This window comes from Balearica regulorum, chromosome 3, assembly GCF_011004875.1.
Source record: "Balearica regulorum gibbericeps isolate bBalReg1 chromosome 3, bBalReg1.pri, whole genome shotgun sequence".
Taxonomy (NCBI): Eukaryota; Metazoa; Chordata; class Aves; order Gruiformes; family Gruidae; genus Balearica; species Balearica regulorum.
Genome location: NC_046186.1, coordinates 8739652 through 8767474, shown reverse-complemented (window position 1 = coordinate 8767474; position 27823 = coordinate 8739652). Strand labels below are relative to the sequence as shown.

The window sequence follows — 27823 nt, the reverse complement described above, 5'->3', positions numbered from 1 at the left end:
TGGATAGGTGTTGGGTGGAGGGTCTTGCTTAATGACTCAACTTTCTTAATGACTTAATAATTTTAAGGGAATCAGCATCATATCTATGCTTGGATTTGGCACAGAATCATCAATAAATGTGCAAAACAAGATTATGCTCTGTGCTTTCTTCTAATAAGGTCTATTAGAATAAGGTGTACAGTCAGTGCTTGTGTGAAGCTAACAGTTACTCCAAAAACCATGCTATGGGTTACTCCAAAAAACATGCTAAGGGTAGGAAAGGAGATTTTGGATTTACAGCAAAGATTATTTAGATCTCTACCTGTTGTGTGGAAAGTATACCCCCTCTAATTTTATTTTTTTTAAGGTAGATGTTTGGTCCTGTTTTGACTCCTCTCTCACTCTGATCAATACTCATGACCAAAGTTGGCCATTTTGATCTGCACTGTTAGATATTTATAGATTTGTGTTCTAATTGAAGCTTTATTATAGCAAACCAAGGGTCTGTTTGTCTTCTGGAGGTGACGGTTGTACAAAGAAGAGCTAAAACTCCCTTTGCCTCTGCTGAAAGCCACAGCAAATTCAGCAGGGGACATGCTGCCTCTCCAGGGGTATTATCTGCAAAGACCCCGGGCTGGTCTCCCTGGCAGTTCGTCCCGGGGAGTTACAAGGGCACTGTCTGCCCTGCACCCATCCTAGCAGAAATAGTGGCTTCTGATGGACCATGACCTGCAACAGCAGAGCAGGAGAATTAGGAAGATCAGATCATGACTTGCTGTTGTAGGTGAGGTATCCCTACCAAAGGTCATTTAATTTTAGCTTGTCCTTCCCTACATGGCTTATAGAACCAACCTGTGTTATTTAGGGCTCACAATAACCCCCCTCTCTCTCCCGGTCATCCTGAAGTTTCTTGAGTAGGATATTATTTTCGGAGGTGATTTATTTTGTGTTAACTTCCCAGGAGCAAAGAGAATAGGAGGTTTTAAGTTTTCAGTAGCATAAATTTTCTTTAAGAGATACATAACAGAGGATTTTCAAAAGCACAAAGTCTTTGATAAAACTCCCCAGCCTTCCTGGGTTTTCTCTTCTTAATGAGTCCAATGACCCAAACTGGACACCTAGAAGAATTTCATCTTAAAGGAATAAAGAGTAAAGGAACTTAAAGCAATTTGTTGTTGAAGAAAATGTAAGTAGAGCTTAATCTTAATGGTACTCATTTATCCTTGTATGTCGAAGGACTGTTTAGCATCACAAGTTGCCACAAACAAAGTAATATTGAAGGATCATCTAATTCGCGCCCCAAAAATGAGAGTGAAGTGCCTGGAAAAAATGGGTGGCAATGTAGCACAATTTTGGCAGGGCTACTAGTAACGCTAACCACAGCTGTACCATTATGTGTTTTACTTTAAATTGTGTGGCTGTGGACAGAAAAGTCTGTCTAGTAGCCATTTGCCAGATTTATACCTTGGTATGCGATGTGTTTGCCATAAATCTTTTAGAAGGATGATGGCTGAGGCAGCTGAAGCCTCATGCTAGTTCATGAATCAGTTCTGCCGAAGGAAAACAGGAGAACTGGGCAGCTCCCTACCGGCAGCATGGAGATACAGAAACAAAATGAGCAGGAATGCTTTGATGTAAAACCTATAGAGCAGAAAAATTGGAGAAAACAGTGACTGTGTTTCCAGAAAAACCATGTATTAGCACTCTATTGTAAATCAAATTAAATGACCGCCCAACTGCCTGGTCCTGCACTGAAGTTGTTGTGTTATTAAAGCTATGAATCTGAGTGGAAGCAGGGTTGCATCTTGAGACCTCATTCCCAAAAAGGATCTGCCAGTCACGTCTGGTTGGAACAGCTTGGTGAATGTTTAGCTTCTTTTAAGAACCAACTGGGAGATTGATGGGCTCGAGCTGTTTTTACACAGACTTGTTTGAGTCTTAAAATGCATTTTCATCTGTCTGCACAGAAAAAAAGGATTTTAATAAGAAGCACTGAGATACATGATTTTGGATTAAAAGGGAATGCAGTATATTATTTTAGTATTTTTTACTGTGGAATCCATTTGTGTTTCTCCTGCACAACCCAAATTTTTAATAAGACCGGAGCAATTACAGGAATAGCCAGATTGGAGATGTTATCTCACGTGTAGGAAAAGGGAGGGATTATTAACGTGTATTGTCTCTTTGAGAAATGCAGCTCTCTAATCCTGTTTTTCACGTCTTAATTTTAGTGACTGCATAACTTACCTTCATAAGATGCTCTTAATTGAACATTTCAATAGAACTTCAATAAAGTCTAATATATGTGGTATTCCTTCTTGACTCCTTTAAAATATGATGTGAAATTTATTAGTCTTAATGTACATATCCCAGAGCTAATTGTTTTATCTTGTAAATCAGTTTCTCCTCATCTTTTATACAGCTTTTACTTTCAGATTTAAAGAATAAATAAATTCTTGATTGAAAAGTCTTTGTTGTTTTGCAGTAGAAAAGGGGGGGCAGCTTTATAAATGTAAAAGGATTTTTAGTTCTTTTTTAATTATTTACAAACGCTGAGTTAAAGGACAGTGGAGTTTAAATTATGCATTAAATTAGCATCTTACTGATGGAAGACTCTCAAAGAAAGTTGAAATTTCTAAATTGCTATGAGCCAAATTCAGCCACAATTTAATAGCTCAATTGATGTTGATGAACTTAAGGCAGTGATAAATCTGGACCTATAGGCTTATTTTTCTTTTTGCTGTGAAAGGTAAGCATGCTGTTTCTACAGTACTGACTGTCCTTTTGTTTGAGAGTTGACCGAGTATACTTTGATCCTTTTTTTAGAAAAAGAATTCTCTGTTCTCCCTTAAAGAAAGCTTCCTGAGACCTGGATCAGATTATGGAAACTAAAGTGAGCACACAGAAGTGCTTGTTAGAAAGTGAAATTTATGTGCAAACTAAATGTGCCCTTGATGATAGCCTTATTGATCAAGCCAAGTTAATAAATCAGTAATATCATGCAGCACTGTTCAACACTCACAGGCTTATCTGGGTTTTCTTTTTGTTTTCTTTTTTTTTTTTTTTTTTTTTAAAATGTGCCTGCTGTGTAGGCAGAGAACATGCACTTTCCTGCCACGGAGTGTGTACTACAATTGAAACACTGAATTCAGAGGGCTTGAGTGTAAAATGTCGGCATCCAATACTACAAAGGGGGACTTTTATAGAAGTAACTTAATACTGGGATTGGAGCCTCAAGTGACACAGCTTGTACTTTATTAGTATTCCTCCCTTTATTTCTAATGCTTTAGGCCCTGATCCAGAATGAAATTCAGGGTCCTGTTTGGATAATTAAAAGAAATCCACAGGAAATTTGGGACAAAAAAAGCCATATGTAGCAACTTCTGAATCTATCAATGGCCAGCATTTGCATTCAAGATAAATGTTTAGTTTTCAGGCAGTCTGCTGTTAGGTCATTCTTGAGTAGCTTTGCCAGTACACAAGGGTTACATCCTTTGTACACCCTTGGGATTCTGGTCTGACAAGCACTTACTCTATTATTACCCATATTTCCTTTTGCCCTCTCACAAAAAGCACTTACGATGAACTGGATTTATCTGCCTCTGCTATGGGATGCCTGCAGGATCTCTGAAAGCCCTCTTGCGTTGCGTAGTGCATGTTCTCTGTAGTATGTGCTGCTGCGTTGTTCCTGATGTTGCGCGTTTTCCTCCGTTGTGAGATGGTTTTGCATTCGTAGCTTTGCTCTGATTTGGGGTTGATCTGCATGCCGACTGTGTTAGCAGAGGAGGTTCTGCTCAGGCTAAAGTGGGGCTTCTGTGCTCGAACCCAGTGTCGTGCGCTGATGTCCCTGGTGTCCTGGAGCAGCAAGTGTCGCAGCCGGGACCTCGGTTCGATACCTCAGCTCCGTTCCCTGATGTTCTCGCTGAGAAACGAAGGCAGCTGGGTGAGTACCTGAGCCTCTGCCGGTGCAATTTGCCAAGACAGAATACAAAGTGCCATTTATGAAGCGCTTTTATCATTCCATGGTCCCGCATTCATTCCCACCTAATGCTGAGCACCTAACTGGAGCACTGGTGTGAGAGCGGTGGTTATCCAGGGCAGTGCAGCCACCAGAAATAGATATCACCTGTGGTCAGTTCACAACCTTCTTCTATCCCATCTTTCTCCCCCCTTTTCCATAACTTCATTCCTCCTCTTGCCTCCCCAGACCTCCAGCCAGCATGGATAGGGAGCCTTGGAAAGGGTTAATGAAAAGGTACCCCTTCCCCGTATGGAGTTATCTTTCATTGCATTGCCAGAGCTTGGGAATTTGGCTGAGAGACTTATTTGGGAGGGTAACTGAACCACAAATGTGAATGAGGCGGCAAAGAGGCTCAGTCCAGGAAAGATGGGGTTGATGTTGGTGGGGGGAAGAAACTGGACAAGCTGGACGCACTGGACATCTGCCGCCTTAGCAGCTCACAGATGGGGTGGTAAGAAGCCCTGCCATGCAGCGAGCTGGGATCAGGGCTGGGTAACGCCGTTGTGCTGTGCCTCTCTGGGACGTGGGCCCCACCACACTCATGGGTTTCTCCAAGCCTGTGTCATTAATCTCAAGGTGAGGGGTATCTTTAAATCCTGTGAAAAACATGGAATGGATGCAGACTGTACCCCGCTGCTAAGCCATGTGTTTCGCCTGGAGGCTATACCTCAGTGCTCCACAGCTCACACTCGCTGGTGGCTTGTTGCTGGATGATGTTTAAGATGCCAGTTTGGAATTATTCTCTCCACTTGAGAAGGAACTAAGACTTCTTTTGTCTTTTATGCAGGGTAGCAACATTTTTCCTATGAGTTAACTGTATTATTCTCTTTCTCGCTGCTCCCACATTAGCTTTGGAAAGAGAAAAACAACGTTGTGTCATCGCAGAATTGCCTGGTGATGGGAACTGTAAGGTAGATGAGTTCTTCTCTCCACCCATGAGCAAGTTCTTGAATGAGGTTTTACTGCAGGACAGCTTGTTCTGTTCCTCTTGCATGCTGGCCTGTCCCTATCTCTTAGGTTTTTAATACATTACAGTACATCCCTCTCAAAACAACAGTTTCGTTTCTGTAGCCCAGCCCAACAGCCGGTGCTAGGGAAATATTGCTGTCATCGCTGCATCTTTAAAAGCTCTACATCCATCCTTAAGAGCTACTTTGGCCACAGACTAGGCTCAGAAATATGCTTGGGATCCTGTCCAACATGATATAGGAATTTACCCCAGATGAAAATCTATCCCTGTGTGGTTCAGATTTTACATGCATGCCTCATGCACACAAATACCTGTTTCATGCAATATTTAATGGTGTGAACTACAAATTAGACCATAAACTCTTTGGTGCAGTGACCACTGAGCTTTTTAGAGCACCAGACACGTTCAGGCTTAAAACCCAGCCAGGGCCACCAGTCATTACTTGTTAGAGCGAGGCACAGCTAACAGCTTTAAAAGGAATTCCCTCATTAAATTGAAGTTGCTTTTACCCATGACAGGCCATAAAACCTGAATCCGTGGGAGGGAATATTTGCCTCTATGCATGCATTTGTCTTAGCCTTTTTATTTTCAATGGGGAGAGAAAATAGAGTGGGTTGCATATTGGATACATTATCTTAGTATTAAGCTGCCATTCCCAATCTCTTTTGGATAATTGGAACAGAGAATCGCTACTTCTCATCCATCACTTTAAATGAAGGCCATAGTAAAATAATTTTGGTCGCTGGGAACCACAAATAGGATCCCTCTATCCAGATTAGTTCTTTTTTGCTCATGAAACTGTTTGAATAGGTCTTAGCACTCTGAGCCGTAGCAGGATGTATGTCAGCAGTTTTACAAGCCTTTGGGGAAATTGGTCAAATGTGTTTATAAGGACCTCCCAGGAAGTGTTTGGTGGTGTTGAGCCTGGGGAAAATTGTATTGGAATTTTTGTTCTTGCATTTTGGTTGTCGCGTTGGGATTTTTTTTTCAGTTTCACTAACATACTCTGTAATGCTGGTAATAGTGCAGTAGGTTTTATATTTCCATTGATGTAAAAAGGTCTTAAAAGTTTAGGTCTTATTTCAGCATAGATTTGTAAAGCTTTGGACTTAAAGTCAGACTTAGTTGTAGCTATGCCTCCTGATAGTGACCACGTGAAGGGATGCAGTATAGACCAAATCACTAATTCCCAATCTTTAGCACCAGCTGATTGCTGTGAACTCATGAACTTTCTTGTGGATATTCTGCAAAGCCCCATGAATCTGAAGGTTTTTAATGTTTTAATTTAATAAGGTTCAGTGGACCAGCTGTACACCAATTACTGTTGCCTATGGGCCATGGTTTATGACTGTTTGAGCCACAAAAAAATCGGCAACCTGGCAACTTGTCTGTGTTAGTCTCACGTAATTCTGAAATTGTTCCATCTTGCTCCGTTCTGCCTGTACATCTATATTGCAGTTAATTTCCTTAAAACTGGGAGATTGCTTGCTGCTGGAGTTCAAAGTGGCAGGCATGAGGTGAAATGCAAGGTTCAGCTGAAAATTTTATTTGTTCTTAATGGTTATTTCAAACAAAAAGAAAAAAATCCTCAGATTTGGATTTGGGGCACTCTATCCATGACAACACAGATTGAGCATTTTAGGGGGACTAAAAAGATGCTGATGATTGCGTTAGTAATCGTTGTAGTCTGACAGGAATTTCAGGCAATTAAATAGCCAATGCTGCTGTTGACTAGCCAGGCTTCGACAGACCTTTTAGAAACCTTCTTGTCTTTTCATGTAAATAGACATTTGGCAGTATTTTAAAATGTATACCCAGTAGATTTTATAATGCATTTCCTTTTTTCATGTGTTTCGTGTTTAATTCAAACAAGCATCTGACATGAAAGCTAAAGATAAAAGTGTAACATAGTACAATTAGTTTCTGTGAAGTCTGTGGATCACTAATGGAACACATCTCTTCCCCCTGCACTACTAGCACAATACAGGCCATTTTTTGGTCATTTGTGTTGTACATTAAAAGCATCAAATAGAGTGCTGTCATGTGCCTGAGCGCATGGACAGAAAGTTCCCCTGATAACGTTGGATATAATTTCGCTTTTCAGATACGCAAATCGGTAATTGCCGCAATCAGATCAGACACATGTAACACTTGTAATGTAACCCTTCCTGTATTAAGAAAAATAATATAGAAATTAGATCAGAGACTAGAAGTGTGTGTGTATATATATATGTATGTATAAAAAAGTTTAGTAAGCTTTTTTTTCTCTTTCCACCACCATTATTGCCTAAACCGTATTTCATGAATGTGTGTTGTGCTTTCATACCAACTAATCTCTAGCTCTTTCTGATCAAATAAATACAAGCTCGGAAGTATAGTTTGAAAGCTGGACTTGCGCATTTAAATCCACTGAGCCTCTAAGAAGCAGGCTTTGTGAGCATATTTAGTGAAAAAAAAATTTGGAAAAATCTAGCATTTTGTGGAAGTGGAGGGGAGGTATTTATTGACAGCAAACCTTTAAACCTCCTTTCTCTTTATTAATGCTCAAAGTATGGAGTTTAGATCTAGATTTGAGTGCAAACTCCACCAGTTTTGTATGTGTCTGATCTGGTGCTCTAGTTTTTTGGAAAGCAAGCTTTCAGTTGCAAAATAGGAAAATGGATTTTTATGGGATTTAGGAGAGCTGTGTCATACACTCCCATTCTAACCCATTCTGTACAGAACATATGGGTTCTTTTAAAATTATAGCATGTGTGTGGTTCTGTATTATTTAAGGTACAGGAATATTTTTTCTTATTTTAGATCCACACTGTTTTAAAGCAGCTTGGAGATGTAACAAAGTTACACAAGATGCTGCGCATCTTGACAATGCCACACAATAATGAGAGTATGTATTTCAAACCCATTTATAAGACCCAGTTCATACAACAAAGAAATGCAACACACAGATGCCACATGTGGAACATGCAGGGCATGATTTGAGTCTTGAATCCTTCTGATCGTCTTTGATGATTCATAAAAATGCCCAGTTCTCTATATTGCATTTAGTGTTTTTAAAAGCTTTGTTTTGGGATAAATAATAGTGTTTCTGGGGGAAGTATCCTAGCTGATTTATAGGCAGAGAATGCTGGTGGTTGTTTTTTTTCTTTCTTTTTCTACTGCAGAGTGCGTTGGCCACTGTCAAACAGTTTAGCTAGATCCAAAGGGATACTGCTAACATGAACTGGTAAACCACCAACAGCGTTATAGCCTCCTGTGTCAAAGACTTTGTACAATGTAAAAGCTAAAGGTGTTCAGATTAAGCCTTTTCTCGGGACAATTTATAAATAGAAGGCATTTCAAAACTGAGATTTATTTCTTCCCCTCCTGCCCTTTCTTTGCCATGAATACAACAGAATAAATCTTAAAGCTCTTGCTTGTCTGCATGTCCTCTCTTTTTGTCTTTCCTGACTCTCATTTTTATTTCAATTGCAAACGTCGGAGAAGAAGTTGAAATAGTGGAGGCAGAAGGAAATGTGAATCTAAAACCTGGATGTCATTGTCCTTGATGCCAGTACAATAGGAAAAAATCTGGAGAAGCTAAATTTTTAAAAAACAAAAACACACAACAACAAAACAGACCCCAAAAACATGGAAAAGAATAAATTGATGCATTTTTTTAAAAAAAATAGTAATTTGGACACAAGCTGAAAATTCTAACTTCAAGATTCCATTAAAAAAAAAAGACACTAAGAATCGCATTTGCCTGTGAACATCTGCATTTAATGAAGTATAGCACTTCTAGTGGGGAAAATATTCCTGTTGTGGCTTCTGGAAGCAAAGAGAGCAGCACACCAGAAACCCTGTCCTCCATCGAGGTCTGCACCCAGGACTCCTGACTCCCAGAGCCCAAGGAGGACAAAGCTCAGGTGGAAAAGGGAGTGGATGAAGGCACTTGGATGACAAAGGGAGTGTTGGAGCAGGGCAGAAGGGCTAGCGGGGGTATTAGTGGGGGAGAAAGGAGAGCAGGAGGAAGTAAGCACCTCCAATGGATTTAAAGACACGAGGAATGACCGATGAGCTTGGGAAAGGTGTGCATGTATTTGCAGAGGCCATAAATGGGTCTGCTAATGACTTCTTTTCATGGAGTGATTGAGGTACTGGTGATGGGGAAAAAAGCTGCTGGTGTTGACAGAGATTTCATTGGTACTACGTGACCCAGGGCATTTATGGAGCCGCTGTACCCCCGTCTCAGAGCTAAATTACTTCCCAGATGTAAGGCAAACAAGCGATCGCTCAGACTGGTCTCCTGTTCTTTATGGCTTCAGTCCTCAATACTCATTCAGCATTAGGCAGCTGGTTCCGTTTTATTGGTTTGGAGGTTCTGACACCAGTAAAAACAAAACAAAAAAACTTTTAATCTTCCAGCAATGAAATGTGCTGCAGAATTAAATAAATGAGACCTGTTGGAGCACCCTTGTTTTCTACAAGCCTTTTCTCAGCAAAGGCATGATTGTTTGGGAAGATCCCCTAAAACTGGGGGGGGCTGGCTTAGCATTTAAATCCATGTGATAGTTTCTTTATCAAGAAATCTCTTTCAGATCATCTCCCCTTTGATGATTATTCAGCCAAATCCTTCCCCTACTTTACAGTTATTTTAACGTCTCTGAAGAACTGCCAACATACCCGCTTTAGCGGCCAATGACTGTTATGATGCTTTTTTTTATTGGCATTCAATTTTAAGGGTTGACAGACAGTAAATACTAAGACTTCTCTTTACTGTTCTACAGTAATTTGTCCTACGGTTGTAAATAAGTCTCTCTTGTTCTGCCTTCTGCTAAACAAAACTCACTATTTTTGGAAGAGATTGAGCAAACAGAAGATTGTCCCATTTTATGTAAGCTGTGACTGAATGGATATTGCCATACATGGGTTTTTTTATTTTCAAGGCAAAAGAAGCAACTTATTTCTGAAAATGCTAGTTTATTGTGGATTTTATTTTTTTTTTTTGTTAAATGTGGATCCATTAAATTTCCAGAAGTATTTTTTTTTTTTTTAAATACATTGTATTTTCCATATGGACATGTCATGAAAGCCTGGAGGAGAATGATATTTAAAGATTTTAGGATATCCTCTTGGACTGTAACAAACAAACAGACAAGCAAGCTACTAGCTATGAGGAACAGTAATTATTCCCAATGGTCTAAACATTTTTATTCTGTATTTTTCTCTCTCTCTGGTAGACTCCTTGCATTTCCAAGACTGAAAATCAGCCTCAAGGACTTGCAACGAGCGTCAGGTGGGGACAGACACCCATCAATCAGTCCACTCCCTGGGACACTGATGAGCCTCCATCTAAACAGATGAGGGAGAATGAAAACCCAGGTATGTTTCTAATCTTATTTGTAATTCTACAAGGGAAAATCGTTCAAAGCAAATTCAATGCACTATCTCCATTTACCTCCGTAAATTAGACTTCATTGTGAGCCCTTTCTTTATTCTTTAGCAGGGTTTTTCTCTCATTGTAAAGACCCCTCAAGTTTCTTCTGTGCTGGGGCTAATATAAATGTATTAAGATGCCTGCAAGTTCATTAGAGTGTTGTTTTTTTTTTTTTTCTCCTTCTCTGCCTTCACTAGAGGAAAAGGCACCCTGTAATACTTTAAGACCTCTTTTATGTCCAGAACTACCTAAAATGATTTCCAGCTTCCAGACATATATCGTACATTGTGCTACTATGCCAGACGCCTAATTACAATCTCTTTGTAGTGGCTGGAGCACCATTATTATACACACAGAGTGTTTGTCAGGGAGCCATGAAAGCACGGTGGGGAAAGAGGTTAATTTTCTTGGAAGCGTGCGCTTAAGCTGCATAAAGCACAAAATACATAAAACCGCAAACATGCTGCATGTCACCTGATGAGTATTTTAACAATTGCACTCACATCACCGTAGCAATTTTATGCACTTAGGGTTGGGAACGGCTCCAGACCCTGAACCGCTTTAGATACTGTGAAGGAGAAGGGCGCGTCAGCGCAATTCAGTAGCGGATGTGGGTGCATGAGGGGAAGGCTGGGGGTGTTTATTTTTGTTCTGGTCTCCCCCATGCCGAGCCCACCACCATTGCCAGCCTTCCTTCGTGCCGCAGGTGCAGCGCCCTGGGTCACCACGGTGGCGGCAGGCAGCCAGCCCACCCTGATCACGCACTCCTACGGGATGACGCAGCCACCCACCTTCAGCCCAGCCGCCAACGTCCAGGCCCCCGTCATCGGCGTCACGCCCTCCCTCCCTCCACACGTCACCCCCCAGCTCCCACTGATGCCGGCCCACTACCAGCTCCAGCCACAGCCCTCCCAGCCCCTCAGCAACATGGTGGTCAACCTCCAGAGCCAGCCCTTGTACACCAACAGCCAGCCCCTCAGCATGTCCTCCATGAGCGGCGTGGGCCCGGTGGCCCACCCGGGCCCTGGGGCAGTGGGCAATGGCCACCTGGCCTGCCCCATGCTGCCGCCACCACCGCCGGCCCTGCCCTCAGCCGCCCTGCCCAGCAGCGCGCCCGCCACCAATGGGCAAGCAGCCGCCCCGCTGCCCCCCAACACGGCAGGAGGCCCGGACAACACCAACGGGGTGCAGATGCTGCGGACGATCGGCGTGGGGAAGTACGAGTTCACGGACCCCTGGCACCCCAAAGGTAAGGCGGGCCAGCTCGGCCCCGCGGCGTACACGGGCAGGGGCGGGCAGCGGGGCTGAGGATGGTGGCAGACCCCTGGGCCTCCCTGCCGCTCTCCTCGGGCCCGCCGGCCGAGCTCCAGCATCTGTCTCCAAAGCTTTCCTTTAATGCATAGCTTTTCTGAGTTAATGACGACAAAAAGCAGTGCATTAGAAAGAGGGAGGACAAGCTGTGGATGTATTTTGTAGTGAAAAACAGTTTTAGGGTCTGTCAGATCAGCTGATCCTCCTGATGGTAAAGCAGCCATCATCCCGTGTGTTTCCCGTTGAAGCACACACTCATGTTTCCATCCAACCACTTTCCCTCTGGCTTCAGTTGTGCATTAGTCACAACACTCACCTTCTTCTTCAACCGTTGTCTTCTCCCCTATCTAGTAGGAGCCCAAGCCAAATGCAAGTAACCTTGCTGGCTGAAGCTGAACAACCCAAAACATTCAGAGCATTAAGGGGAAAACTCTTCATTACCAGCTTCATTGGGCTCAAACACTGCAAAACACCCTGAATAGTCATGAGCGCTCCTGAGAGGCTGACCTTTTCTGATAAGTAGTTTATAAATGAGCTACACCGTTGGGTCACGTTGGAGTGTTATTTCCGAGTGTCTTACCCTAGACACTTCAAAAATATCTACGCTCTGTGTACTTAATTTCTAAAAAATTTCATTTGCAGAGTTTTCCCTGCCTCCCTTAAAAATCATGACTGTGCCACGTGCGCAGGTAAAGCGAAATGTAGCTTACAAAAATATAAATGCAGACCTATCAGCAAAATCAATTAAATTGATTTAAAAAAACCCACCCCAAAGGCTTCATTAAGTCTGTGATATTTTATGTATACATTTGTATTCAGATACAATCCATGTGTAAATTATTTACTTGCCACAAGCTATTAAGTTCTATTGTGTAGCTATGTATTAAAGACAAGGAATCTCTATTAAAAATGATTAGTCCAATAACTCTTCCTGCTCATTACGTAAATTGTACTTTGGTATGTGCAAATCCTTACCAAACGTCTCGTGAAAAGGAGTTCAGGCACAAGCTCAGCAACACTTTTCTAAAGCTAAATATTTGGACTGCTTTTAAATTTTCAGCTCCAAGCCCCAAGTATGATGAGGAAGTTTGCTGGATGGTGAGCTTCTGAGTTTTTCTTTAAAATCTAGATGGGCTTTAAGTGATACTGACCCAGTCAGGTTGCCAAAAATTGACCAGGAATTGCTTTATAAGAGTTCTTTTTTAATTCTTTCCCTTCAAAAAAAAAATTCAAAATCCACAAAAGCAATTTGTCAGATCAGGTTTATAAGTTGCAAACCTTCGATTTTGTAGAAGGAGAAGGGGGGAGAGCTTTATAGTCTAATCCTGGTAGACTGAGCTGTAGTGATTCTGCTGGATGTCTCTCTTCTCCATGGAAGCTATTTGTCTTCTAAAAGGCGTCATCTCCACTTTTCATAGCCACCTATCCCAATTTACTGCACTGGATACTCGGATACATGATCAAATTAACACAATTTAAAGGATTACTTGGTGTCATTGGAGACATGTGCAAATATACAATACAAGGAAAAACACATAAGCTTAAACCACTTTCAGTGCGGTAATTTGATCACATATCTGAGCCCTAGTGACACTAACCTACTGAGACAAATGAGCACGTCAGTGACTGCACACTTGAGGTTAGGAATACTCTTAAATGCCTTGCATACTTAGGGCCAGCAGCATCAGCTGTTATTTACTCTTCCTCCATCAATTATCCTTCAGCATATCTCTGGCTAGCAGATGAAGTAAACTTCAAATCAGAGCCTAAGTAAAAAGATCGTAAAATATTTAATCAGTCTTTTAATATTTGATTTGCAAAGTCTTAGTCAGCATTCTTTCTTAAACCCTAGTCTAGTCCAATTGTCCGAGCGCCGCTGGGCACAGTCAGCCGAAGAGGTGTTCATTAAGGTGAGGAGGACAGTTCCTTACTAGACTATGCCAGGCATGCCAGACTTACCTCTGGTCTGGTATTTGGACACCTTTGTACCTAAGAGAGGCTCGTAAGGAGAATATTAAAGCAAGCCATATTTCTAATCTATGACAACTGCTGACACATTAGCCATACTGTACCTTAAAAATTGCAAGCTAGACAACTGTTTTCCCAGGGATTAGCTAGCTTCTCTATGACCATCAGCTATTAAGTTATTCCTGTTCTTGAAGTGGTTAAAAACAAACGTAAGATAACAAAGCATGCATATACAAATGTCTGATAAGCAAGACCGATTTTATAGAGAAAAAGTCATCTCTTCCTCTCTTTCCAGTCTTAAAAGCCCTTATTTCTAAAGCTATAATTCTTCTTGTCAAACCTAAAGTCAGAGAAGATATACGTTGGGTTTGGTTGTTTTGAATGAGAGAGAAAGAATCAGGAAAGAGAAGAAATTGGGTGCCTAATGAGACCTTAAAGCCTCTCTAGGATAAGATTCTTAATATAAACTGTATGGATTTCAATGTGGCTCGATTTTCAAATTATTTTTTGTTTTAATTTCTGTCCTCAGGGATTTCAGTCTTTAAAGCCTGACTGATTTCAAAGTCTTACATGATAGGCACCTTTCTCTCCGGGAAGGAATGGAAACTATGAGACAATACTAAGCTGTTCAAATATACAAATTCAAACTAGTTCTCCACAAGTTTCATTTAAATATTCTCACTCTTTCTTGGAGAACCTTGGTCAGTATTATAATAAGAACCACTACTAATGGTCTTAAGATCTATCTCATTATCCTGAGATACTCTGTATTATTATTTCACTTGACAATCCAGTCTTGTACAGGTTTCAATAATTACCCGACTATCCCTTAAGTGAAAGAGCAGTTCTTGCTGGTTAATATGATAGGATTTCTTATATTTTTAGACTTTATTAGGGAGCTACTTTGAAACGTCATGTTTTATTTCCCACAATTACCTTTCATTTGGCTGTGTACATGTTGGGGCCACATTATACTGTATTCATGCAGAACTAGGTTTCTTACTTGGCTGATTCCAAACCAAATAAACAAATAAGTTGCCGAAAGTTAAAGGCGCTGCTAGTATGCCATTTCATTTGCAGTAGGTCAAGAGATCTCACTTAAATGATTGAAAGAATTGAGTCATTGCTGTGGCTCTGCAAAAAAAATGTTTTGATAACAAGAACTGTGATATAAAACAGATATGTCATTCTCTTCACAGTGTCACAGCTAATTCCCACCTAATTCCATAGAAACTACTTGTAAAAAAATAATTTTTGTATGAATTAGAGAATCTTCCTGCTCTGGATGGGTTATAGTCTATGAAGGGATTTTTTAGCTTCTGTAATATGTTAAATATGAACGTTAAGTTTAGCTGCATAATCCATCAACTTAGTGAATTTATAAAGTAATCACATTACAAGAGATATAAATAATGTTTCAAAGTAATTATTGCTTTTAGCAATGTGTGAAGAACGAGCTGTGTTATGAAATGCATGGGATCTTTCACCATACACAATCAACAGCAGTTTTGAGAGGTGTCTGGTTTGGCCTGTAATTGCCCTTTGGATGATAGAATTTATGCCAAATACTCCTAGCTGACTTCAAAAGCCATGTCACCTTAACACAGACATGTAAGCTAATATTTTAGAACAGAATCAGCCCTTGTTTTCTATTCAGGTCCTAAGTCTTGCTCTGTAATCTAAAGATTAAGTGCCAGGGGAATTAATAAAGCAGACTATTCAGAGCAATGAAGATGGTCATTGTGAACATACTCAGTGAAGAGCCACTGAAGTTTGCCTAGCCAAATTTTTATGTGGGTTCTTCAGAAAATACAGAGTTGCAAATAATATTCAAACATCATTTCAGCATCGTCAAGCTACATGATGTGCCAGCACAAGTTGTTGCTTGCACAACGTGCCTGCAGAGAAGAGAGAGGGACAGAAACTGTCCCTTCAGTTTCTGACGCAAGGTACCGGTGTCCCATGCCATGGCACAGTGACAGAGACCAATGTCTATGTGCCTGCCAGTCCAGTCGAGTCCAAATGGAGAGAAATTAATCAGTCTGATGAAGGACTAGAAGAGATTGGTTTCCTTGCAGAAATAACTGAGTAACTGAGATTTAGTCCTTGACTTTTTCACAGGGCAGTATGCTTCTTTATTTCCAAGACTTGTAGTAAATCCAAAATTGAGCCCTTGGTGCATAGCCCTGCCATATGTAGGACACAGACATTCCAGCTTGGACTCTGAGATCTGTTATACATTTGAAAAGACACTTTCTTAATAAACTCGATATACTTTGAAGCATAGGTGCTAACACAAAAAATGAAGAAAATATAGTTCTCTATTGCAGTAGTTTCTCCTGCAGTGTAAAATTAGCCATGGACATCATGCATTTTAATTTGTGGATGTTCATGGATAATATTAATGTTTGTTTCCATAGTACGTTTGTTCTATAATTCTTTGGTTTGCAGTCCTTAACTAGTGGGAAAAGAAATCAGATGCTAATTAGTGTTCAGAATGTAATGACTGTAGAAACATAACAATATCAGAAATAAAATCTGAATGTTAATCCTTGTAACACTAATTTCTTAACACTTCATTTTCAAGCATCACCAAATACCACAAACTAAACAATAACAAAACTACAAACGAATACTGTTGCATCATCACTTATTGATTGCACCTTTCACACTTGACTTTATTGCATTGGAATTCTCATTAGACCTCAGACAATATTTACTTTCCTTAATCATGAATAGTAACAAGGCAGACTGCAACGTTTTGTCAATAACCATCAACTTTTTCTTCACAAAAGGCTGAATTTTCAAAGGGATTTCAGCTTGACCTGCAATTCTGTGAGTGTACCTAGTTCTAGACATGAATGCTGGGGGGTGGATGGGTGTTTAAATTCAAAGTGCAAACTAGCATTTGGAATTCTAATAACGTTAATTAAAGGCTGTTGTGTGATGAAGACTCTAGAAAGTCTGTTTTCAGTTCTCTGCCTTGCAGCAGAATACGTGGCCTGTGTAACCATAGGAAAATTCCCTTATTTTTGTATCTATAGATATAGACAGGTGGATAGATAAATAGATTATACAAATTATAGATATAAAATGATACATAAAATTTTAGGATGTGTGTGTACCTGTGTATACATATATATATATGAATATGTATACATATAGTTGTGGGGAAGGAAGTCTACAACAGAAATAATAGTACATTCTATCTCCTATTTCTTGTAGGAGAGTTAGGTTAGCATGGAGATCTGTTAGCATTGTACATGCTTCTTAATGTGTTTTTCCTTAAGATAGTCTTGATTTTCTGGGGCAGCCTAAGTGATACCATGATACAGATGACTAGTGATCATTTGTAAGCTCAACTTAGTAATGACACATAAGAGTTCACAGAACCACAGACTGGTCTCTTGTCTGGTCCAGCCCCCCTGCTCAAGCAGTGCCACCTACAGCTGTTTGCCCAGGACCATGTCCAGATGACTTCTGAATATCTCCAAGGATGGACACTCCACAACCTTTCTGGGCGAGTGCTCAGTCACCTTCACAGTAAGAACATGTTTTCTGATGTTCAGAGGGAACCTCCTGTGCTTCAGTTTGTGCCCATTGCCTCTGGTCCCATCACTGGGCAGCACCGAAAAGAGTCTGGCTCTGTCCTCTTTGCACCCTTCCTTCAGGTATTTATGTACGTTGATGAGATCCCTCAGCCTTCTCTTCTCCAAGCTGAACATTTCCAGCTCTCTCAGCCTTTCCTCATAGGAGGGATGCTCCAGTCCATTCATCGTGTTCATGGTCCTTTGCTGGACTCTCCAGTATGTCCACGTTTCTCTTGTACTGAGGAGCCCAGAACTGGACACAGCACTCCAAGTGTGGCCTCAGCAGTGCTGAGTAGAGGGCACGGATCACCTCCCTTGACCCGCTGGCAATACCTTCCCTAATGGAGCCCAGGATATCATTGGCCGCCTTTGCCACAGGGGCACACTGCTGGCTCATGTTTTAGCATGTTCACGCACATGTAATGAACTTAAAGCAAACTGCTTGAACAAGTCCTCTAAAATCAAATCTTTTTCAAGATTAATTACAGTTTTCTGTGGTTAGAATGATCTTAACAGAGTTGCAGAGTTGATGAGGGTATCTAAGCCATTGCTTGAGAGAGACTGAAATACAATTCACCATTTTCTGTTCCAGGTGGAGTATTGTCAGTAATTCCTGCCCAGTCTTTTAATGCCACTGTCGGTCAGGTCATGACAGACAGTGATTTAGTGCACTGAAGAGTCAAAGAGGACTTGTAATAGTCCTAGAACATTGCCTTGCTAAACGTACAGCATAAAGAAGGTCATTGAATTCTCTTTGATTGACAGCTCTCAGTATGTGAGTGACTTGAGATTTCCAAGTTTCAAGTGGAGCAGGAGCCTCTCACCACTGCCAATATTTTATGAGGATTATTGTAAAAAAAAAATGTGGAGTTGCTAAAGTGTGTTAAAACTCCTGGAAACTGCTCTTAAAAGTCATGTGCTCCATGCTGCTTTTTTTTAATACCTGTTTTTTTAAATAAGCACCAGATTTGTGACTATAGTTCATCTGTTCTTGAAAATACAGAGTTGCAGAACTTTGATTTTACTCTGTTATGTGATACTATGTCATCACTTGCAGATCCACTTAGGTAATTAGACAGTGATACATTTGAAGACATCTTGAGTTTCTTCCCACCCTGAAGTCTTAGACATGGTTTGCTTAGAATGTGGTTTCTTAACAAATATGGTTTTGTCCATGACAGTGACCACTAAATGCATTCAAAATAAGTCTGAGAGGCAGCAGAGTTCTGTTGAATTACTATTTTCTCTCCCATCCACACAACACTATACTCACAAAGTGCAAAATTTCTCATGGGCTGGATGATAACCAAAATCCAGGCTCCCTTTTGGCACAGAATACATAAGTGGCAACTCTTTATAAATACAGCCCAAATTTCCAGGCAGGCTACCTATCCATCCATCCATCCAAGTGCTGTTCCAAAAATCCCTTGCAGAGAGCTGGAACTGCATTTGCATGTTCTGAAAGTTATTAATTGTCCAAAACACTTGCAAGGTCTCTGTTCTCCTTTCAGAGCTCCTTATGTTTAATTTCTGATTTCTCTGACCTTGTCTTCCCTTGGTCCTCTGTCTTGTTCAACTCCTGACACATATTTGGATGCAACCCTTGTCTTCATCCAGCCCTTTGGATGCAACAGGAAACATACCTGTTCCCTGTCGTGCTGTCCTCATGCCTGGAGCCACCTTACAGCTACTTTTCCTGAACGTTTAATTCTCTCCAGAAGTCTGGCCTTTCCTTGAATTTCCCACTAAGATTTCTTCCTCTTCACAGCAGGATATTTCTGCTTCTTTTTGCTGTCATGACTTAAAAAATTGACAGTCAAGTTATAACTACTACAGAGAGTCAGCAGAGAATGGGGACTTCACGCTCAGTCCAAACTGAACAAGCTGGGTCCATCAGGAGCCTGACTGTGCATTTGTGTATACACATACATGTTCTCAAGATGGGTTATTCTGTGGTCTCCAGAGATCTCCATACAAGTGGATTTATTAAATTGCAAATGGTTTTTGGTTTCCCTACAAGAAAGTGGAAATGTTTTGGGTTTTTTTTTTGTAAGCAACAGTCCTCCATGGAGCAGTGCCTGAACTCCGAATGAAGAAGAATCATTTCTGTCTCGTTGCATTCAGAACGAGAATGATTCTGTCCCATGTTAGATTAAAAAAATCTAAACAGATATGTGAAATGCAAACATTTCCAAATAGTGACTTTTCTTACCCTGCTGTGCCTTGAGATTGCTGACGATAAGCTCCGCTTTCCTACAGCGAGGCCGGGCTTTGAGCTGCAGTCAATAATAATAATAACATGAGATTACGTAACACTGTGCATCGTCAAAGTGCTTTTATGGACATAATTTTTTTAAAAAAATTGTTTGTCTTTGAATAACTGATGTGCGCATTTTGTAAGACTAAAGATACAAGGACTTTGACTGAAGCAAAATAATAACTGTCAGGAAACTAGATTTGGTGTAATGTTTCAGATGTCTTCTATGTTCACATACTATGAGGAGAGGAATGATTTGTGTTTTGTAAGTTAAGTTCACAAATGTTTGTAGTAACGCTTTCTTTTCTTTAGGTTTTCTTTCATTGTTTAAATAGGAAATAATTTGGGCAACAATTTGAATGGTACATGCAAGAAAATTCTTCCCAACAATGGCCATACTTGTTTCTGTGTGTTGTGTTCCTGTACATTGTCACAAAGATGGGCTGCTAAGTTCTTTCCACGCAGTAGGATGGTTAAGCTTCTTGCATTCAGTCTGGTTTGTGTTATACGTATATTCAGGTTTCTAGTTGTACCAAGTGAGGGTAACAAGGTTTTTGTACATAGTTCAATCTTAATATTTACAAATCATTTCATTAGATTCCCAGACTAGATATTCTGGAAAGTATCCTAAGGTGATGAAATCATCACGAGGAAGGAGGTACATAAGCTTGCAGGAATGATTACTCATAGACAAAACTTCCATCAAGTGCATTCCATTCCAGACGTGCAAATAAAAGTGACATGATGTTTTGTCATAATCTGTTTAGAAAATTACAGCATGTAGTGTTGTATGTGCTTACTACTGTACTGAAAAATCCTTGGGCTGCTGACAAAATCAGAGGTTCAAGATAAGTATTTGACCAGGAGTACAGACGGTGATACATACATACACCTATGTGTACTGACAGTTAAGTCAGAAGCATTTGACTAGAAAAGGTGCCAAGATACTTAGTCAAGTTTGCACATATGACTGTGTAATACTTTCCAAGGAGCTAAAATGGATTAGAGGGTTTGCCTAAAGACTTCGTACATTATATTTTGCACAATGCTCATTGACATTGCCACATCAAAAAAAACCCCTAAGAATGTAGGATTAAAGAGAACATTATGTTTTTATTCTTGATTCCTCTGATGTTTTAGAGGAAGACAAAATGTTTTGTCCATCAATCTGCACACTGAAGTATTTGGGTGAGGATGAGGAAGATGGTATGAAAAAAGGCAAAATTGGCTAAAATGGAAGAGTTCTTAAGAGAAATGTGGGCTGACACTCCTGTTCCATCTGACTGATTTATAGAGGATCCAAATCCAACATCAAGCCCAGTTCCTCTGCATGACCTTTTCCTTGTGAATGAAGAGGGAAATGTTCCTTGCATCCCCAAGCTGTGGATGCTCTTTAAAACAAGGGTCATTTTGCACAAAACACTACCATCCTGTGGAAAAGAGATGGAGGAGCAGTGCTGGTAGATTCCCGTTGCCTGTAACCTTGGAAATAGGAGATTCTGCTCTTTGCCTTTTCCTGAATGCTGTGTGGACTTTGTTACAGATGTGAATTTTCTAGATGGCTGAATTTGCTGGGGTTTGGATGTTTTTCTGCTAGATATACTTATTCTGGTCAAACTGTGCTGTTTTATGAACAGTGCATTTATTTGAGTTTTTTTATACTTCTGTAGGATCGTTAGAGCTCTCATTTGGAAACCATATTGAGCATCCAAATAGAAAAGCACTTTGCAGGAGCATTTCAGAAGAACTTTTGCTAGATGGACAGCAGGTACCTCCAGCAGAAATCAGTCAAGTGATTTAGACAGATGCAGATATTTAACCATCAGTATATAGAGAATCCTTGCACTCTGAAGAAATAGAGAAATCTCTCTTTCATTTGCATAAATGTAGCAAGAACAGGGGCTTGTGCTCCTTCAGCTCCAGAATAGCACTGTTCTTCATGTATTTTACTTGCTAGAATGGTAAAAGCAAATTTGACATCCTGTCCAAGGATTCAAGGACAGTCAAATCTGCTCATGAGCAGAAACTGAGTACATTACAAGAACAGTCCATCTGTTAAAGCCCCACACCAATAAGATTTTCTTCTGTGAGAAATTAAATGAGTTCCACAGCCCTTCCCTGGAAGTTCATTTCATGCCTTTGGATAAGACATCATTACTTTACTATTATTTTTTTTTCTCTTCCTCTCAGAACTTCCATATAGGCAAACCATGTGCAGTGAATCTAGGTGTTATCAGTCAGGGGTGCTTTAATTCACTTTCATAGAGACGAAGTGGTGCTGAGAACGCTTCTTGGCTTTTAAGGGTAAACTCAATCAAGAATTTTACAAAGCCAGGAAATTACTTTAGCATGTATTTTTGTTCAAATTCTTGGATGTTACATTTTCAGTCCATGCATGTTCTTGGATTTTCAGTAAGATTTGGTATTTCCTGAGACTAAGTCTTCTCTTTGTGTTTTAAAGAAAGTAGAGAAGGGCTATTTATGTACTGAAGATCTATACAAATGTCTGGAAATAATGTGTTATACATATTTAGAAGACAAATTCTAAATATCAAAATATGTTGTAATAGACAGTTAAGAGAAGGAGCCTATTTCAAAAATAAAAAGTCCTTTTGCAGTTATTGAGTTAGTAACATTGGCTTGTTCCTACTCTTTGAATGCACTGAGAGCGATGTTAGGTTTTTAAGATAGCTTCACCCCAAAGTGAGAGGTAGTGACCCCTGGAGTAGAATGGGACCACACTCTGTTTATGACAGAAAAAGAGGTAGCCATATGCGTCCAAATTAAATAAGAGGGGTGGTTTTAAGGGTATGATTTATAATTACCCAGTCTGGTTCTAGATTATAATTACATAGTCTGGAACTATGCCAAGACACTGAAATTAATATTTCAAGTTTGGAAGGAAGAAAAATGAGATAGTGTTTGGCTGGATTGGTAGTTGTCTATCAGCCATGAACTCAGAACCAGGAGAGTTCAAGGAACCTACACTGAACCTTGAACCTACCTCCCAAAAACAGATTAAGGGACTTTTACTTAAAATCTTAAATGCACAACAGAATATGTAAAAAAAGACATCATAATAAGGTAAAGACATGATGACATCTTTTGAATGTTATTATGTGGTTAGTAAATGAGAAAGAAGAATCATTTCTATTCAAAACTGAAGTCTTATTTTAAAGAACCCTAACCAGCAGTCAAGTCTGTTAGGTAAGATTGCTTCCCTGACTTACCTAAATTTAGAAAGTAAGCATGGCACCCAGTCATTTGGACACGGGCAGCTAAGGCCATGTTTGTCCTAGGGCCGTAGTACATTCTATGTAGTCTCTTGGTACTGGCAGGGCACAGTACCATAGGTGCTGGCTATTGGTAGAGGTCCTGGCTATCCCAGGACATGTCAAAGTGTGTCAGCGACTGCACTGGGCTCCTGTGGTTGCCCAGTTGAATCACTCTTGGCTCTGTTGATAGCACTAATTAGTGTTCCACAGATGTTATAGGAGCATATATACCTAACCGACTTGAATTGAAATATCTTATCATTACCTGAATCCCATCCTAAGTTTCAGGAATAGGGTCAAGAGTCTCAGCAGATGGACACCTCAGCGTGAACACAGATTCACTGTCAGAAGTACAGTATAACAAAGTACAACCCTTGTATTATTTTACTGTCACTGTATTGAGGGTTTTTTGATATTATTGGTTTCAAATTACCTAAAATTAATACAATATTTTGTAGAATCATAGAATCATAGAATGGTTTGGGTTGGAAGGGACCTCAAAGATCATCTAGTTCCAACTCCTTCGCAGGGACACCCTCCACTAGACCATGTTGCCCAAAGCCTCATCCAGCCTGGTCTTAAACACTCCACAACCTCTCTGGGCAACCTGTTCCAGTGCCTCACCACTCTAAAAGTAAAGAATTTCTTTCTAACACCTAATCTAAATCGACCCTCCTTCAGCTTAACAAGCTTAGTTGCCTGTTAACACTGAAACATGTTGATCTAGATGGGGTAAGCAAACACATCTAGTTCCTGTTTGGGATCAAGCCGGCTTTCCTCATCTGCCCATGGAAGGCTACTTCTGAATGTCGTACATCCAACGTTTTACCAGGCATCATTTTCATTAGCATAACTAAAGCTAATTTGGGCATATATTGTCAACAGTTTCGATTCATGGTTTGTTAAACTGCTACTTACACTGTTAGCTCACATAATTTCCAGTGCTGTCTTATACTGTTTAATATATTAGGGCCTAGTAAGAGGCTTAAGGTTAAGAGAGAGGCTTATATACCTCATTCAGGAGACATCACTTGCAGTAGTGCAGTGTCCCGCAGGGTACTTGAGCTTTTTGGTTCAACAGTGACTCAGAAAAAAAAGAATGCCCTGTACGCTCTTTCCACCAGCGCTTGGTCTTTTCTCAAAGGTTTCCTCACTAATTCCCAGCTCATCACGGTCCTCATCAGCCTGTGTAATGTGCTCATCACACGCTCATTTTCAGCTTTTGATTTGACCAGGCTGTCAGCTGGGGAAGGTTTCCTCTGGTAGAAGTCTCCAGGTACATGAACAAGTGAGCTCTAAGTGTTACTAATAAAAAATCCTTTAATCCACTTTAACAATGATAAATTGGAACTGAGAACTTCTCTTTACTTTACAGATACATTCAGTTCAGAATTTCACTTAAGTCAGGAAATCATTTTACGGGCAAGAGAAAAGTCCTAAACACCCCAGTGTGGACAATGGGAATTAAAGGCCAAACGCTCAATTGCTCTTATTGGGTATCTGAAGCATCTACTGATGACTGAAACTTCCACTGACATAGCCTGTTCCTAGCAAATTCACTGGTCTTTGCTGTTATTTTTATTCTTAATTTACCCTGGAATTTCTCTTTCATTTTCCTCAAATGGTGCATGATGAAAGGAAGTAGCTGATCTGGGCCACAGAAGTTCAGGTTGAGCAAAGATCTGGCTAAAACATACTTTTCTAGATTTAGATGGATTTGCTACATTGTCTTGGTAGTAAGTACATCACACCTAAAATCTGTACTATTATCCACCTGCTATCCTGCGTTTTATTTCTGCTTCTCTGAGAGGAACATGATCAGATACAATGAAAAATGAAGTCTTTTTATTCTTCTTTCCCAAAAGCATGGGAGTTTGAGCTCAGGGCTCATCCACAATGGTGCGTACCTCCTGTAATCCCTACAGCTCTCTCTTTCAATAGTGGCACTGGAATGTTTTCCACAATACGGCACATAGCACACACAAAGTAATGTCCAGGCAGCAGGAGGGCCCTTGGAGAGGTCTTTACCCTACCTGGCCCTTCACACATCAGTACCACTGCTGGGTTCCTTTTTGGAATATCTCAGGTACCTCCTACGTGCCATCATCTTGTGTGACCTGGTCAGGCTTTAGGAGGCAGCACACGTTCCAGTACCTGGTTTCCAAGCATCCATCCATCATTTGCAAGCAAATGTAGGCTCATTGTTTCATGTCTAATTTTGAAAATCTAGCCCCAGCGGCAGTTTTTCTGTGCATCAGTATACTAACATCTGGCTTTTACTGGCTTGGCAGACAATCTGTATCATTAAGTAGAACCAAACTATGCATTGATATGGATGGAGATGATCCTGCACCAATTTCCAAAAGGACGGTAAGGCTATTGGCAAATTAGATAGTTGGAGAAATTCTCCATCTCTCTTCCTTTTCGTGATGTATCAGGGAATAAAATTGAGGGGAAAGCAGAAAACAAACTAATGTGAATGTAATTCTCAAATTTCAATCTTCTGTATATTATGGGTCATTACCCGTTAATTTGCTAAATGGCAGTTTTCTATGAAAGAAAAGTTTTGTTTAGCTGTATAATGATGACAGATGATGTAATTAGTATCATCCCCACATTGAAAATGATAAAAGCATTTCTTTTGTGTGTCACTGCTTTTAGACAGTATAATATCAAAAATGATAACAGTATGAAAATTGCACCGGCCGCTTTCATATTGTGCATGTAGAATACCTCAGTGATATGATACAAGTAATGACAGGTACTTTGCCATGTATTCATTTTCTCCACTCTCTAGCCTTTATATTACAGCGAAATTAAAGCACGACACTAAGCAAACCAGACGTGTCTGAATGCAGACCCATCTTATGAGACTGTAAACGGCTAGAGTCCCTTTACTATTGCTGGTTATGATAATTAAACGATTATAAACAGGGGTTTTGAGGGAGAACATTGAATCATTTTTCAGTTAAAGAAGTTGGGGGGGTATTTTAATTTCAGGCCACATTTGTTGCTTGAATTAGTTTTAATTATAGTCTGTATAAGTACTTGCCCCATATCCTGGTCTTGATAGTGGTAGATTCTCATTTAAATATAAATAAATGCCAAAGTTATTTAACATGGAAAAGTGACTGCTGTGACTGTGTAGTAACAATTTTCTCTTTGTTGCCATGGTTTGGATTTTTATATAAGCTTTGCAAATATAATAAAGCTAATGGAGCTCTTCATCCAAGGAAATGGGTATATTCAAGAAAATAAATTACATTTTGCAAGCTAATGAGCTCTACTAATTGTGTTTATCCTTGTGAATTAATACAATTTAAGCAAATCTATCCCCCAAAATCAAGCATTTGATTGCATTTTAGCTGCGTGGAAATCAGAACATCCGGATCAAATCTGAGTTTACTGGATATCCAAGGGGCAGGGGGGAAGGTTAATTTTCATTGACTTGTACAGCTGGTGCTAGCTCCTAGTAAAGCAGGAAAAGTTAGACTTTGAAAGTTGTGACTTTCATCATCTTTTTTTTTTTATTCAGCTACTTCCCACACAGGCAGAATTCTCAACAAAGAGTTGTGTGTAATAAATCCTATGTAATACGATGGCAGGCATGTACGAGTCATGCTAATTAGCCCACATGCCCACAGGACAGGATAAAGGAAGGAAGGAAAAATAACAGTTGTACTTTTTAAGAGACAACTTGTCTTCACCCACTTTCCTCTCGCCCTCCCTTTTCTCACACTTTCCTTTGCCAACATTTGGATTTTTTTTTTTTTCCTTCCTCTTATAAACAGGTTTTAATTTCAGTGAGGCATTTTGGGACATGTAGGACAGATTAGAAAACTCAGTGTATATTCTGGAAGATTTTAGGTTATTCTTCAATTTGGCTTTCTGGAAGGATGACAGAGAATAGAGAAAATGGCTGATTTGAATGCCTGAAACGGTGCAGATGATACCCCCAAAAGCTCGCAAACAAAATGCCTTGGTCAGCAGCAAGAGGCAAGCAAGTGCTGGCCAGGAGGTTTGCGCTATAGGAGAGTGACAGCAGTTGTCAGCAATGGGTCCTTATGGAGACAGTTTCGCTCGCCACGCGTTGGGTTGTTGCCGTGTTTAACACCGTGAGAGAATGCATGCCTGAGATGAAGTCTGAGCCTAACTGACTGTACTTCCTTGGTCCTGACTGCATTATAGCCCTGCTTTTTTATCCTGCCAGATCATTTTCAGCGCCAATGCAGGAGTCCTAGTGCTTAACAGCCGTCGCAGATTCCTCAGATAGAGCAGGCATGAGATCAGAGCTCTCCTGTTTCTCGGCAGCGGGCCCCTCTTCATTTAAAACCAGGATTGGGAAGCAGAGCCAGACAGCCTTTCTCAGCTACTGAAAAAATAGCATCTTAAAGATGGATAGCAGGCACAAAAAGGGGCTCAGAAATGAAATTGTTTGCTTGTTTGTTTGTTGGAGCTCAGGTAAGAATTTGGGTGATCTTTCCCAGTCTGTGCACTGAAAAAAAATACACTCCTTCCATCCCTGGCATTCAAGTGCTATTAGGACTTGTCTGCTAGAGTTTTGGATTAATTAAATTTACATAGGGAGAAGAGCACAGCTCCTCAGTATAGATGCAATTGCACTGTTATAAAGTACTCTGTAAGGAGTAAGAAAGAAAGTAAAGAAGAAATAATAAGAGTAATAGTATGATCACACCTGTAAGCTGGTATAATTGTGTCTAGAGTAGGAATTGTATTGGAGTAATAGGTTTGGGAAAAAAAAAATTAGTCAGTCTCGTAAGTGAAATATTTATATAGGGAAAGATCTTGATGCAGAGAGCCATTCTGGATTCCACAGATTCCCAGCTCCCCAAGCAGGCATTGGCACAGACCATAGCAACTTCAGAGGAGCCATAGCACAGATACGTAGCTGTAGGGTCCCAAAGTACACATTAATGAAACCATTATCTTGTCAATGATGTGGAGTGTAGAGCTATCTTCAGCAGAGGTTACTATGATTTCTCATAAAAGAACAGGGAATTTAGTGACATTTT

General features: G+C 40.2%; 1 protein-coding gene across 7 annotated transcripts in view; it reads left to right on the top strand.

The window, feature by feature from the left end:
* The window catches only part of KLHL29 (kelch like family member 29), a 412753-nt gene that overhangs the window by 257001 nt on the left and 127929 nt on the right, over positions 1 to 27823 (top strand). For 6 of the 7 annotated variants that reach the window (XM_075750509.1, XM_075750508.1, XM_075750514.1 and 3 more), the window contains 3 exons: positions 3809 to 3922; positions 10193 to 10334; positions 11096 to 11638. In XM_075750509.1, the coding sequence (XP_075606624.1) occupies positions 3809 to 3922; positions 10193 to 10334; positions 11096 to 11638 (799 nt within the window). The remainder of the gene's footprint in view (positions 1 to 3808; positions 3923 to 10192; positions 10335 to 11095; positions 11639 to 27823) is intronic. The other variant, XM_075750512.1, reaches the window with a different exon arrangement.